A 13,757-nucleotide genomic window follows, 5' to 3' on the forward strand; every position below is an offset into this window, starting at 1 on the left:
TGTCCTTGGACTACTTACTCTTCATCTTAAATCCCCATCTCAATCATCTTCTACAGTGTGAGATCTTCAATGGCCCTTTCAAATGGGTTAATACTATCTTTGTTGAAGGTACCACAATAATATCCAGTAAATAGCTCTATTATTCCACTAGCTTAATGTATTGATATTATATTTTCACTTATTTATTTCCTTAATGGACTACAAGGAAAGAGACACTCTTTTAACTTACTTTCACTTGCACCTAAGAAAAGTACATACTTCCTAAAAAGATGATCAATAAAAAAGTGGTGAATAAATGAATGGATGGATAAATAAATAAAGTTACTTCATCTCTCTGAGCCTCAATCTTCTCATCTGCAAAATGGGAGTAATGACAAACCCGTATGTTTGCTCTGAGAATTAAACGAACCAACATATAAATTGCTTGACATTAGAGACCGAGTCACAGTAATAGCTATTTATTTGCTCCCTTCATTCCTAAAAAATATTACTTAAATTCTAAGAATTATTTTAAAAATTCTCTTTGACCTACTAAAATGCAAGTGTTCAGAGTCAAACAAATGATTTCTCTGAACAAGTAGTAATGCTGTGGTGACACTTTTGCAATATTAATTTATCCAAGCTTTGTGACTATTAAAAGTCCAAAGAACACCTTATAGAAACTAAATAAGTAAAAGGAACAAAGAGGAATAGCCAAGATTGTATTTCGATAGAGTTGTATTTTAGTCTCATTAAAACCTACACTAATGCAAGTAACGTTGGAAAACTTGTGTTTCTCAAAAAACACTAAGATGCGAAAAAGTGTTTGACTTTCATTTTTCCTGGTAAAGAACATTATACTTCCAATGAAAAAAGAAAGACATTGTTTAATGCCTCACATGAAATTTAATTTCACACCACATAATTATTAAAAGATAAGTAGCTCCTGCATTATTAATAAGAATAAATAATAATATGGCAATTAAATAACTATCACTAATGACTTCTTCATTAATATGTTAGTAGTTGGCTGTTTTATCATGAAGAGAAATTAGAGTAAGATAGTCGAAAAATTCAGTAAATAATAAAACAGAAAACTGTGTATTGTGTCTTGGTTAATTACAAATGTATCGGATTCTTAGGGATCGCTAAAGAAGAAATTTGCCTACTGAGTACAGAAGTAGTTCAAAGCTAATAGGTGCTTTGTTACAAACAAAACTCTCTCATGTCTCTTTGAGTTTAAGTTTGTTTACTCTTAGAAAAACTTGATTTCCTGTGTCTGAAGAAAATAAGCTTATAAAAAAGATGAAAAAGCTGCTATATAGCGCTCCAGTAAAGGGCTGCTAACAAATTAAGTGTTAATGAATCAAAAACATATGGATTACACTTCACTTCAAATAGAAATGATTTTAGAATCAAGGGGGAAAGTACTTAGCAAAATGTAAATAAGTCTTTGTCAATCTTAAAGCACAAACATTTGAGGTATCTTCAGAAAGCTCCTAGTTATTACTTTCTTTAGTCGTTATCTATCGTTTTCACTTCATAGAAGAGATCAATCTCTCTATGCCCAAATGATCTTTCAAAAGTTTAACAACATATTGGGTAAGTTATAAATAAACATCTCAGAAGTTCAGAGATAAAAAAAGATGAAGGGAGAAAAGTGTATCAATTAACCAAAACCATCATACCAGCACAGAAAAATTTCCTCTGCTCCTTGCTTACCATGATTTAAAAAACAAAGCCAAAATGTCAGTTGTCATGTACCTTTTTAAAATTATTCTCTTTTATATATATATATATATATATATATATATAAAACTGTAGCTAAGATTTATATTTTCCAATTAGATCAATATCAATCTTTTTATTGCACAAGAATTGGAATTTATATGCTGTGGCTAGTTCTAATTACAGTCTACATTTATAGAAAAACCTTTAAAAGATAACTGTCTTCATGCTTCTTTAGAATTGGGAATTTGCTCAATGCAAGAAGAAAATAACCTTGGATATGGAGTTCAGAATAGATATTTTATTACTGAGCAGAAACCTCTTTATTTAAGATAATTTAGGCATAATCGTAAGCTGTATTCACTCAAGTCCCTAAGAGACATTCTTTACTGGAAAAAAAAAATGTTCTTCTTGAATGCAGCAATGTTTTTAACACCTAGTCTACTACCTTCCCAACGAAGAACAGTTCATGTACCATCCTGCATTGCTGCATGTCTCTTTCACTAAGGATTCTGTTCTGGAGCCTAAGATTCTTATTTCTTACTAGTGGACACTTAATTCAGTGCCTTTCAGACGGTTGGAAACGGGTGAAGGCTGTAAGTGTAAAAGTCCACTGGGATCACAGTCAGGGACCGGAAGGGTTCCATGTAGATGGTTTCAGGGCCCACCGTGTGTTCTCCTGCTATCAGGACTGAAGATGCTCTTCAGCTCTAGTTGACTTAGACCCTGCTTCCCACCTCCTAGACTCAGAGCAGCCTGTTTGTGCTTTGAACCAACAAGATTCAAGTCTTCTTTGTTTGGTAGTCACCACTCTGACATGTTGTTTATCCTCACCTACTTTCAAGTCCCCACCAAGCTTGTAAAATGCTCAAAGCCTTGGACCTGTCCCTTGGCTGCAGCACAGGATGATGAACATGGGATGACACATAAACACAATCCATAAGTGACTGTGGGATTTGACTGGAGAGTTAGAGAATGCCATGGATCATTTGGACCTTTCATGAATAAACAACTCTTAATGATGGAAAACTGAAGCATGTATTAGACAGAGTGCATTAAGCTATTTACTTTCCAAGAAGCGAAAGTATTAGTTATAGCTTTAAAATAAGCAATTTATAAAATTCAATGCAAAGGCAACTCAAAGTCTTAACCGAATGAGTTACTTCTTTTTATTAAAACTTTCTATGGCTTCCCACTGTCTGTGATAAATATGTAGTCCTGACTAGTGTGCACTTTCCTAGTTTCCAGTCTACCTCTCTAGGCTGATCTCCCTCCTTCTTTCCATCCTTCTGTCCTTTGTTCCAGCCAAAACAAATTGCTTTCAGTTTTCAGACTTGCTTTGTATTTCCTATCACTATACCTCGACTCACTGTCTCCTTTTTCTTAGAGATGATAATTGGGTCGATAATATTCAGTTCATAGGCTCATTATTTAATTGCAAAGACAGATTCTGAATACAGACTTTTGCATGGAAAAATCTATCAAGTGTCTCCACCTCAAGCCCCCATCAACATGCTTCCATTTTTTCTGTTTGCTGCCACCTTGCAATTTATGACCCACGTCAAAGCTTTCACTGCACTCCCTGGCTGTATTCCCCAAGTAGAGATGAGTAATACTTCCAGGAAAACGCGGCAGTCGTACCACGACACAATGCCTGCAATTTTCTGTGTCAATAACAATGGTTAGTTTTACCTCCTTAGTAATTCATCGGTAAATGTAGGTTCAGGTTTTCTTAATCATCTCCTTTTATTAAAAATTATAAATTGTATAGAACCTTCATAATAGAATTTCATCAAGAATGAACTAAAGAACTCAATTGTTGCGGTCCCTACCCAAGTACACAAAAGTAGTGGATAAATAGCAAGGATAAGAGAACAGGGTGTGTTTCTATGTATGTGTGATTTCCTGTATGTACACATTCATGATAAGAGGTGGGCAGCTCCTTCTCAGAGTATCTTACATATTTCCATTGTACAGCCATCTCTTAATAAAAACTATTCTAACATACAATAAAAATATTCATCTTCATTAATTGCATATGGTAGTTCTCAGATAATACAGACACTCAAGTAATAGACTTTTTAGTTGTTATGCTTTCCAGCTACACTGCTTGATTGGATCTCTAAATTTACACTCCATTGTCCCGCAATGCACAACTGTCCTAACTCTCCAACTCTGCCTAGCATCCTGCTAATTCTATGAGCTTCGATAGCCCATTCTAAAGTGATAGTTTCTTTAAGAAAATAATTACAATGTAAATTAGTCTTCAACAAATAGTAAGGCACGTTTTGGAATTAAATGCCTAAGTACTGAAGCTTTGCTTCCCGATAATGGTTAAAACCATTATATAAGTTGAAGCATATCCATTCAATCTATGTACCTAGAAATATCATTTCTTCTGTTGCTAATGAAGGTCCTACAGCACAAATTTATTAAAGGTATACGTTTGCATGGGATAATAATTGGGTTGATAATATTAAATTCATAGGCTCATTATTTAATTGCAAGGGCAGATTATGAATACAGCTTCTAAAATGTATTTTAATGAAAAACACTACATCCTGACCTAATCATATCAACCTTATGCTATCTAATTAAGGATGCAAAAAATCATTAGAGTCGCAAAATATTAGTTCCAGCTCCATCAGGCTGTGAGCTGCCCCTTCATGAATATATATTTTTTTACTCCATGATAAATAGTTAATAAGGTAAAAATGACAAAATTTGCATGTAGGCAAATTAGTTTAATAGAATGATGTCTTTTCTGACTACTGAAAGTGACCTTTTCCTTCTCAAAAAAATGGCTAAAATACTTCGGAATTATCATCTGGCTGTCTTTGCACAAATGATAAATTGTATGTATGAACAATATAAAAATTACAAAATGCAATAATCCTAAATTCTCATCATACTCTAAATGTATTCTGTGCTTTTGCATTTATCAATTTAATAAAATGAAATTAAGCATATTATAAAGTGTCCATTTATGTGGCAATTTTTAATCCAGAGCATAAAAATGAGAAGCACGTGCTTAATAGCTAGCACTACAGCAAATATCTAGATCAAATTTTTAAAGCACAAGAATTCTAGACTACTTACTTGAAATACTTTTATATTAAAATGTCCACTCCACTCTTAATTTAGCATTTTAGATTATAGATGATTGCTCTCAATTAAACTGGTATAATATCTTGAAATCAGTACATCAATTATTCAACAGTGCTACCCTGCTTCCCTATTGAAATAAACTAGACAAGCAAACATGAAACAAGAAGAATAACATACAAAAATTAATCACAAGGAAGAGAAAGGCTTCATAGTATAAACACCAGATCATGAAGAGATGTGACAAACAAATAAAATATATAGGTCTATCATTTAACTTTGAGAATGTTTCTGTGTGCTTAACAAACATCACCCCAACAGCAAGAAATAACAGGTGTTCTACAGATTTTCAAATGAGTTGCATAAACATCTCTATGAGTCTCATCACTGATGGATGCTGAGTCTGTGTTGTGAAAGGAACAGCAGCAGTTCATCCAGATGTATCAGCTTCTGTTAATGGCTCAACAGAATCTAAGCCAAAATATTTTACTTAAGACACAAATGCCTTTGATTAAATCGTTTACTTTGGTTACATTTAATCAAATTGTCTTTTCTCTGGTCGATTTGAATGTGTGCACACAGTCAGCATGATGGGCTACAAGCTCAAGTGACACTCTCTCCCTGAGTTCCACTCTTGTCCCTCATGTGTCAGCTAAGCCATTTTACAAAGATGAGAATAAATATTAATTTTAAAGAATTAAGGAATTTCACAATCTCCTTTAATTTTCCTTCTAGCACTTAAGCACTAGTTGATTTCTCCCTCCCTCCCTCTTCTCCTCTCTTTCCTCCTGTTCTTCCCATTCTCCCCCATCTCTCATTCTCTGTCTTCTCTAGCTAAAATAAAAATAATTCTCTATTTTTCTCTGTATTCTCTTGTTCAACTCAAATCACTTTGGTACTTAACTTTGGTTGCCTTCCAAATTTCTAAACTTCCATGTTGTGAAACTTAATGACAAAATAAAATGAACAGGCACTTCGAAATTATCCTAGAGAGAAAGTGCTCTTGGCTTCATTTTTAGGATCATTTCAACCACTTCGGCCTTTTAAAAAGTATGCTATTAGTCAAGGATTTTTGAAGAAGAAACCAAAATGAATATAAGGTAAAGTAAAAACTGTTTTACTTCAAGTCAAGGACAGTGGTCTTGAAAATGTCTACTGTAATTTCAAACTAATTATTAAATTAACAGAATTCAAGACATATTGAGTATATTGTTAGTAAACCCACGTGGAATTTTTTTTAAAAACTAATGTTTAGGTTTCTATCAAGTAGAGAACAGGATGAGGTAGATTTCGTGTCTATTATACGGGCAGACTTAATATGTTTAATAATTCAATGGTTCATGCACACATTCTTTTATGTATTGAACAAATAGACAATAAAAATGTACTATATTCTGCAGACCTTGTTAGGGATTGAGGACACAAAGATGGAGAAACTATTGGTTTATTACACAAGAAGATCTTCGTCTAAAGAGGAAGAGGGACACACGGGGAGTTAATCCCTAGATTGTGTGTTAGATGCTGGAAAGGTCAAGTAAAACAGGCAGTTTTAGCAAAAAGGAGATGGTTCTCTCTGGCAGCTCCACCGAGAAAACACTCAAACTGAGCCCTAGAGAATAATTCGTTTGCCCGGTGGTACGTGAGGAGTTGGGAGGCTGTCCTTCCAAACAGAGAGAAATGTACGGTAATGTGAAACAGTATGACATATTTAGCAAATTATCCATATTTTTATATAGCCTCCTCATATTTTGCTAAGAAGCATTTGGTAAGAGGAATGTTGAGAGAGGATGGGAGAGATGAGCACACAGGAAATGTCACTGGAGAGGTAGAAAAGAATCAGACCAGACGGCAAACACACAACAGTATGAAGTTATTGAAGGTTTTATGACAGGTGACTGCAGGGTCAGACTTGCATTTTAGAAATACTATTTTGACAAGAGAGGAGAGTGAATTCATGGACAGTGCAACAACGTGGCAACTGTAGCATGAGATTGAAGGCAGAGAAAGCCACTGGCAAAGTATGGCTGTCATTCAGAAGGTGGGTATTGAGGTCCTAGACATAGGTAGTAGCAAATGGAATAGAGAAGAGGAGTTATTAAGGAAGACAAAGAAAAGACTAGAAAAACTCTGAGTTTTAGATCTTTGTGATTCAGAGTACATGAAAATGCCAAGTACAGAGATTATGGAAGTGTAAATGGCACAGGTAAAATGTGTGCATTAATTAATTAACTAATTAAGTCGATTTTGTTTGGACCATACTAGGTTTTAGGTAAATTTGGGACATTCATCTGGAGATATCAAGTAGGCTGCTGGATTGTATTTTGGGGGAACTCAGAAAGGAGGTGTATTCTGGAGACACGTATTTGATCATCTTCAGCCGGATGGAAGACACGGTTTGAAAGGAGGTTTATCAAAGGACAGTGTGGAGAGTCAGACAAGGAATAAACCAAGTACAGAACCCTGGGAGATGCTAGCACATAAGAGGCCGGTGAAGCCAATGAAAAGGCAAAGGAGATTTCTCCTGAAAGAGGGAAATTAGTCTAGTGGACTGACTAACAAAAGCATCAAAGGAGAAAGGCAGAAATAATATCCCTTTCCTCCTGTTCACTCAAAGTCACTTTAAAGCTGAAAATCTTGTCATGTGTGGAAACTCATTCTTTTATGTTCTTCATAACCGTTGTGTAATTTTGCCATATATATAATATATATATATATATATATACACATATATATATGTATATGGCAGGTATCAATAAATACTTTTATAAGAAAATAAGAGTGCTGAACTATAAGTACCATCTGGTCATGTCTCCTCATTTCGACTAATAAAAAAATCAACATACAATTGAGTGGCAAGATTTGTACAGTGGTGGCGATCAAATACAATAGTAAATGGCTTCAAAAACAATGTGAGAAAATTTAACAGCTGGCTGATATGCTAACAGAATGAGCTTCTTTTGTGCAGTCAAAACACAAATCTACTTCAAACCAACTCACCTTCCTTCTCTCACCATTGAGTCCTCTCCATTGCTCAGATCTTTTTACTATATAGCTTAGTTCCTGATTGGAAATCTCCAAATCGTATGGTATAAAAAACTTGGTTTCTTCACTGTGGATGCGCTGAAATGCGTCTAATATCCAGGAATCATTGTGCAATCTAAAAGCAAAATCATTTGTTATCTGTTTTTTTTCCCAAATATTGTTTGCTTTTTTTCCAAAAATGTTAAACACTTTGTTTCTTTTATAAATTTCTATGTATTTAATTCACTAGTCCCCTTTCTTTTTCAGAAATCATTTGACTAAGATTCCAGAAATGATTTAAGAATTTTCTCTGCTAGATATCATAATCCAACAACAACAATTTGGGAGTTTTACAGCTATCTCCTAGAAGCCTACTATGTCTGATTCTAAGTTATAGACTGTAGAAAAATGAGAAATATTTAGCCATTAGTTTGTATATGAGTGTCCAAATTAGTTCAAATGTAAGGGATTTGTCAAAGGAAATTTGAGTTTGGATTTATATTTCCTCAGCAAGTTGGTTTTAGAGTCATGCCACTAGCTCAGTCAGCACAGAGGTTTTGCTTGGTTGGTTGCTTTACAACGTGAGTAATAAATGGACAAATCTGGTGAAGTATCTAACCTGATGAACCACTCATTTAATCTTTTCCCATTTTTCAAAACAACTCCAAATATTCATTTAGAAAAGCACTGCTTTTCTTGTGATATTGATAAAGTGACAACAAAGTATCTTACTAAAAAATATTAATACTTCATTAGTAACATTTAGATGAGTATTATAAACATGAATTAAGCCAATGCTTATAAAACTTTTCCATAAATTACCTCTAAGTTCAGAGAAGAGAAAATGTATATTCTATCCCTAATCTATCAGTATATTTGTTTTAATATAATGTTTGTTTTTTGTAAAAGTTTAAGTAAAATTAAAACTCTGGGGAAATATCATATTTATCCTGTGACTTAGTGGACACTTAGCTGACCATGTTTGCCTGGAACCAGTTTAAGAAAGACAGAATTGTGCCACTAACAGTCTGTAGGCCAGATCAAGAACCCTAATGCATCACAGTAAATAAACTTACACATTACACACTTACACAATAAACTTACCCATTTGAGAAGTAAGTTTTTACAAGATGCCCAAAATATAAATTAGACTATCAAGATAATTAATGATCACATGGAAATGTCTTTCTACACGGTGTGGAGAATTTTAAGTATTTTCTTTCAATGATCAGGATAATTATATTTTGCTTTAAATGGTCTAGATAATAAAATTTAAATGTATTGCTTTCCTATTATAATGGTAATTTCACATTCACTGTGTTACCTAGCTTTACCTTAATCCTGTCATTTACATATTTACATGTTAAAATCAAAAGTTAGTCTTACTCTTTATAAGTAACAGAGAGAGAATTTAAACTCAGAGTTAACTCCAAAGTTCATTTTATTCCATCATCTGACTCTTCAGTGAAAATAACTGACACAACACATATCTTCATTTAACTAGATCCTTTCCAAAATAGTAAAATAGATTTTTTTGACCCTTCTTGCCATCTAAGATGCATGTGTCTTTTTTTCCCCCCAACTATTTTTCATCGCATAGTGGAAATACAGTCAGCCTTCTGTATCCGCAGGTTCTATACCTACAGATTCAACAAATCAGGGATTGAAAAAATTTTGAAAAAGAATTCCATAAAGTTCCTAAAAGCAAAACTTGAATTTGCTGTACACAGGTAACTATTTACATAGCATTTACATTGTATTAGGCATTGTAAATAATCTACAGATGATTCTAAGTACAGGTGACCCTTGAACAACATGGATTTGAATTGTTCAGATCCACTTACATACAGATATTTTTCAATAAATATACAGTCACCCTTCCTATGTCTGGGTTTCACATCCAGAGGTTCAGCCAATCATGTATCACAAACTTAATATACAATCCGCAGTTCTACAGTTCACTGAATCCTAGGAGGTGGAACCCCAGTATTTGGAAGGCTGACTACAGGACTTGAGCATCTTATCTGCCAGGGACCCGGAACCAATCCTCCATGGATACTGAGAAACAATTGAAAAAGCAAAATTGCCACCCGGCGTCTCTGATGGTCCATATGGCTTGGTGCCATCTTGAAATACAACTACTATTCTTACTATGTTTGGAGATTCTAGGTCAGCTGTTTGAATGATTTGCTAGTTGTCTTATTAAACAAGAACTAGGCTTTACCATTCTCTTAAGCTTGTTTAATGTAACATTCATCTTTTTCTTTTAATGGTGGTAAGATTTAATGCAGTTAGATTACTGTCAATTTGCTGCCATAAACATTTTCTATATGAAGATTTTAAGTGCAGGATTATCAACAATGCAATTAACTTTGAATTAATTAGGAATCACGGCCCTGTTTCTGCTAGCTTCTGCTTCTTTTGCCCAGGAAATGTCTGTCTCCTCTTTACATCTCCTTCATTCTGTGTGAAAGAATAATTATACAAACCTCCAAGCCAGGATCTACAGGATGGTAAACAAATGCTTTAACAGAGAACAAAATGGCACATTGGAATATGGAAAGCTGTATGAAGGTCAATTACGTTTTATTTTGATTTTTAATTTTTTTTTTGCCATTTTGAGTGGCATTTCCCAGTGAAAAGCTTCACTATGGGTTGTGAATGAGTCAACTTACCAACCTCTATTAGTTTTTAGCATATTTCTCAGCTCTATAGAGCCAGCTTACACAAACAAGGAGAAAATAGTCTATGGTCATAGTCATATATGCAAAATTTAGAAATAAATTGAACGTTGATAATTCTGTAATTCATTTGATAATATAATCAGTCAAGCAATATAACATTTATCCAAAAGTGAATTGTTTTATCCTTTTGGATATTTATGCAGTCCATACTGATCATATTTGGTGAACATCTATTAAATATTCACTTTTTTGGTTCTCTTGAGAAAGTTAATGATTCCAGCTAAATGTTAGAATAATTTCTATTAAGATAAAAAATGTAAAAACAGTTCCAATTTCATAAATAAATCAGGCATTGGTAGACATGGATGAGAAAGAGCAACAGACTATTTTCTCTGTGTATTTACAGTATTAGAATCGTTCAATAAAATGTTAAATTTAAACTTTCCATGATCATATGTAGTTATGAAATTTTGTTATTTTCAAATAGGTTAAAAATAACACAAATACACACATGTATTTTCATATTTTTGCCATTTTGGGTATGTGTATATAAATATCAGATTGAATTGCATAAAATTGAAGATATTGGATCATATTGGATGAAAGAGAGAAAAGGAGAAAAGCAAACATGGAAAGAATTCTATTGATTAGTGAATCTAAAAGGAGAATACACAAGGTCACTGCACTACTTTTACAATTTGTGTAGGTTTGTTTTTAATAAAAAGCTAAAATTTTATGATATTCTATTGAAATACACATCATTACATGGTGATGGTTGAAAATTTTAACTTCTTTTAACAATACAACTATTCAATATGTCTAAAAATTTTACATTTTTAAATTTCTTCAAAATGTAATTAAAAGAGAGACTACATTCCACCTGTTCGTAAAGCCTTAGGCATTATTGTTTATAGAAATAGGTCACAGATTATGCCACAGGTTCTGGTGATGGACAATGAAACAAAGTAATTTACAAAGTCCTCTGCCCTGTGTCCTACATTTGAAGCAATTCACTGCTTGGTGAATGGCAGAAGCTATTATGTTTGGTTCACATCTGAATGTGGGTCATTTACAGAAACCTAGCACATGACATTTCTTTTCAAGCTAAAAAGGACAAGTGTGAACATTTAGCTAATATAGTATTTTAAGGGTCGTGAAAAGGATGGAAGCTATAACTTAAAATAGCTCTAAATTCAAAAAATGTATAAAAATGAAGAAGAATCAAATAAGATTGCTTATTTCTAACTCCAAAAGTTACAAAAGATTTCAGCAGTATGGCTTTATACATATTGTAGTCAATGTGCTTATGATTTAAGTTTGAAAACTACTTACCTGCTGGTGTAAATACATTAGACTGTGGCAGGTACAGCTCTGAATAGACAGCGTGTAAACAGTCAAGTTTCTTATAGAGTGACAAGCATATGCTTGCTAAAATTCATTCATTCTTTTTTTAAATATTTTAAACTTTTTTCTAAAATACAAATATTCTTTAGCAGAATCGTTGAACACTCTAGATGAGGTGTGACACTGAAGTGCTTGTATGTATGGAGAAAGCTTTGGTTGGCTTTCTAGAAATACTTGAGCAGTCACCATTCTGTTTAATAGTAATTAAAATCCAAATGGCTTTGGTATGAACTTGTACTAAATGGAGAAAAAGGGAAATACAAGGAAGCCATGAAGAAGAGAAAGAAAATAAAGAAGGAAAAGTAATTTTAGTAAAAGGAAAAAGAAACTCAGAAAATAAAAATGTGCACGCAATGGGAAATAGTGAAGAACCACCCCCATCCCTGCACCACCATTTCCAGAGACAGTCCTGTCACAGGTTTCTAGTTATGAAGTGTGTATCCTTCAATGCATGTGTAGTCTCATGTTTGTACGGGGACAATCATCCTCCTCATTCACTCCTCATTCATGTATTTACTTGGTCAGCAAATATTCACATGTGCCTATCAAATGCCAAGTACTTGGTAAGTGCAACCAGTAGGGGAGGGGATAGGGGAAGATTCCTGGAAGGAGGTGGAAAGGAGCCCTCATGACAGAGTGATGGGGAGGTCACAGAGTGATGGGGAGGTCATAGAGTATTAAGGTTGTATAATGTGGGGAAGGCATGGCCCCAATCAAGAGACCTCATATTTGTAAGAGTAATAGAAGCCATTAAAGCAAGAAGAGATTTTTTTTAATTAAAAATGATTCTGGTTACAGTGAGAATAGATTAAAAGGGGCAAGAGGGAATATAAGAAGACTAGTTGAAGGCTGATGTTACAGTAAGTCATGGGAGAGATTAGGGCATATTGGACAGGGAAAGGACCCTATGGATAGAATGAGATGAACTAGTTCAAGAGCTAAGGAACCACCAGAACCTGGAGAAGGTTTGTATGGAGGGTGAGAGAAAGTATTTGAGGACACCTCCCAGGTTTGTTTGTTTGTTTGTTTCTTTTTTTCAGAACTGGATGGGTGATCTTGGCATTTACTGATACAGGAAACCCCTTCCTTCCTTCCTTCTTTCCTTCCTTCCTTCTTTCTTTCTTCAGAACTGGATAGGTGATCTCAGCATTTACTGAGAAAGGGAACCCTACGTGAAGAGGTGATCTGGAGAGAAGACAATGAGTTTCTTTTCAGAATGTCAATTTGGAAGTCCCATTGACATATATATGTGGAGTTGTCAAAGTTAATAGAAAGTTCTAAATTGCTTAAGTAAATTCATATGTATCTTGAAAGAGCTAAATTTTAGAACTAAACTTAGCTGCCTAATTACAAATCTGTTAGAAATATACAATTTAAATCAATTAACTTGTTCCAAAGGAGCAGATCAAGGTTTAAGTTTGATTTTACTACTCACATTTTAAAGATAAACGAAAGAGAGTCAGAGAGGTTAAACTATTGCCAAAGGACACACAGCTGGTAAGTAACAGAGCCAAGATCCAAGCCAGATATTGAACTACCACATCACAGCCATTCATTAGGCAAAAATTAACCACAGATGTGAATTTTAAGTAATCTTATTGTTAAAAAATTTAAGAAATATGACGTAGAAGTAATATTGCAGTTTTGGGAGTTGCAAAGACTGCCTAAAGATAGGAGTTGCAACCTTAGGCAAATTACTTAAAGTCATGAAGGCTTGATTTCTTCATATGAAAGGAGATAACAGTAACTGGTCCTGAATCACAGAATGAGTCTGAGGTTTAAGCGAGGTAATCTATATACTGTATTCAAACCAGGGTTGGCGTATACAGTAAGTGC

General features: G+C 34.1%; 1 protein-coding gene across 1 annotated transcript in view; it reads right to left on the reverse strand.

The window, feature by feature from the left end:
• Positions 1–4,288: 4,288 nt before the first annotated feature.
• Positions 4,289–13,757, reverse strand: part of OFCC1 (orofacial cleft 1 candidate 1) — a gene marked incomplete at its 5' end in the record, with an annotated part of 208,283 nt that continues 198,814 nt past the window's right edge. Inside the window, 2 exons of the mRNA XM_036868623.1 lie at positions 4,289–4,297; positions 7,810–7,969. Of these exons, the coding sequence (XP_036724518.1) occupies positions 4,289–4,297; positions 7,810–7,969 (169 nt within the window). The remainder of the gene's footprint in view (positions 4,298–7,809; positions 7,970–13,757) is intronic.

This window comes from Balaenoptera musculus, chromosome 11 (assembly GCF_009873245.2).
Source record: "Balaenoptera musculus isolate JJ_BM4_2016_0621 chromosome 11, mBalMus1.pri.v3, whole genome shotgun sequence".
Lineage (NCBI taxonomy): Eukaryota > Metazoa > Chordata > Mammalia > Artiodactyla > Balaenopteridae > Balaenoptera > Balaenoptera musculus.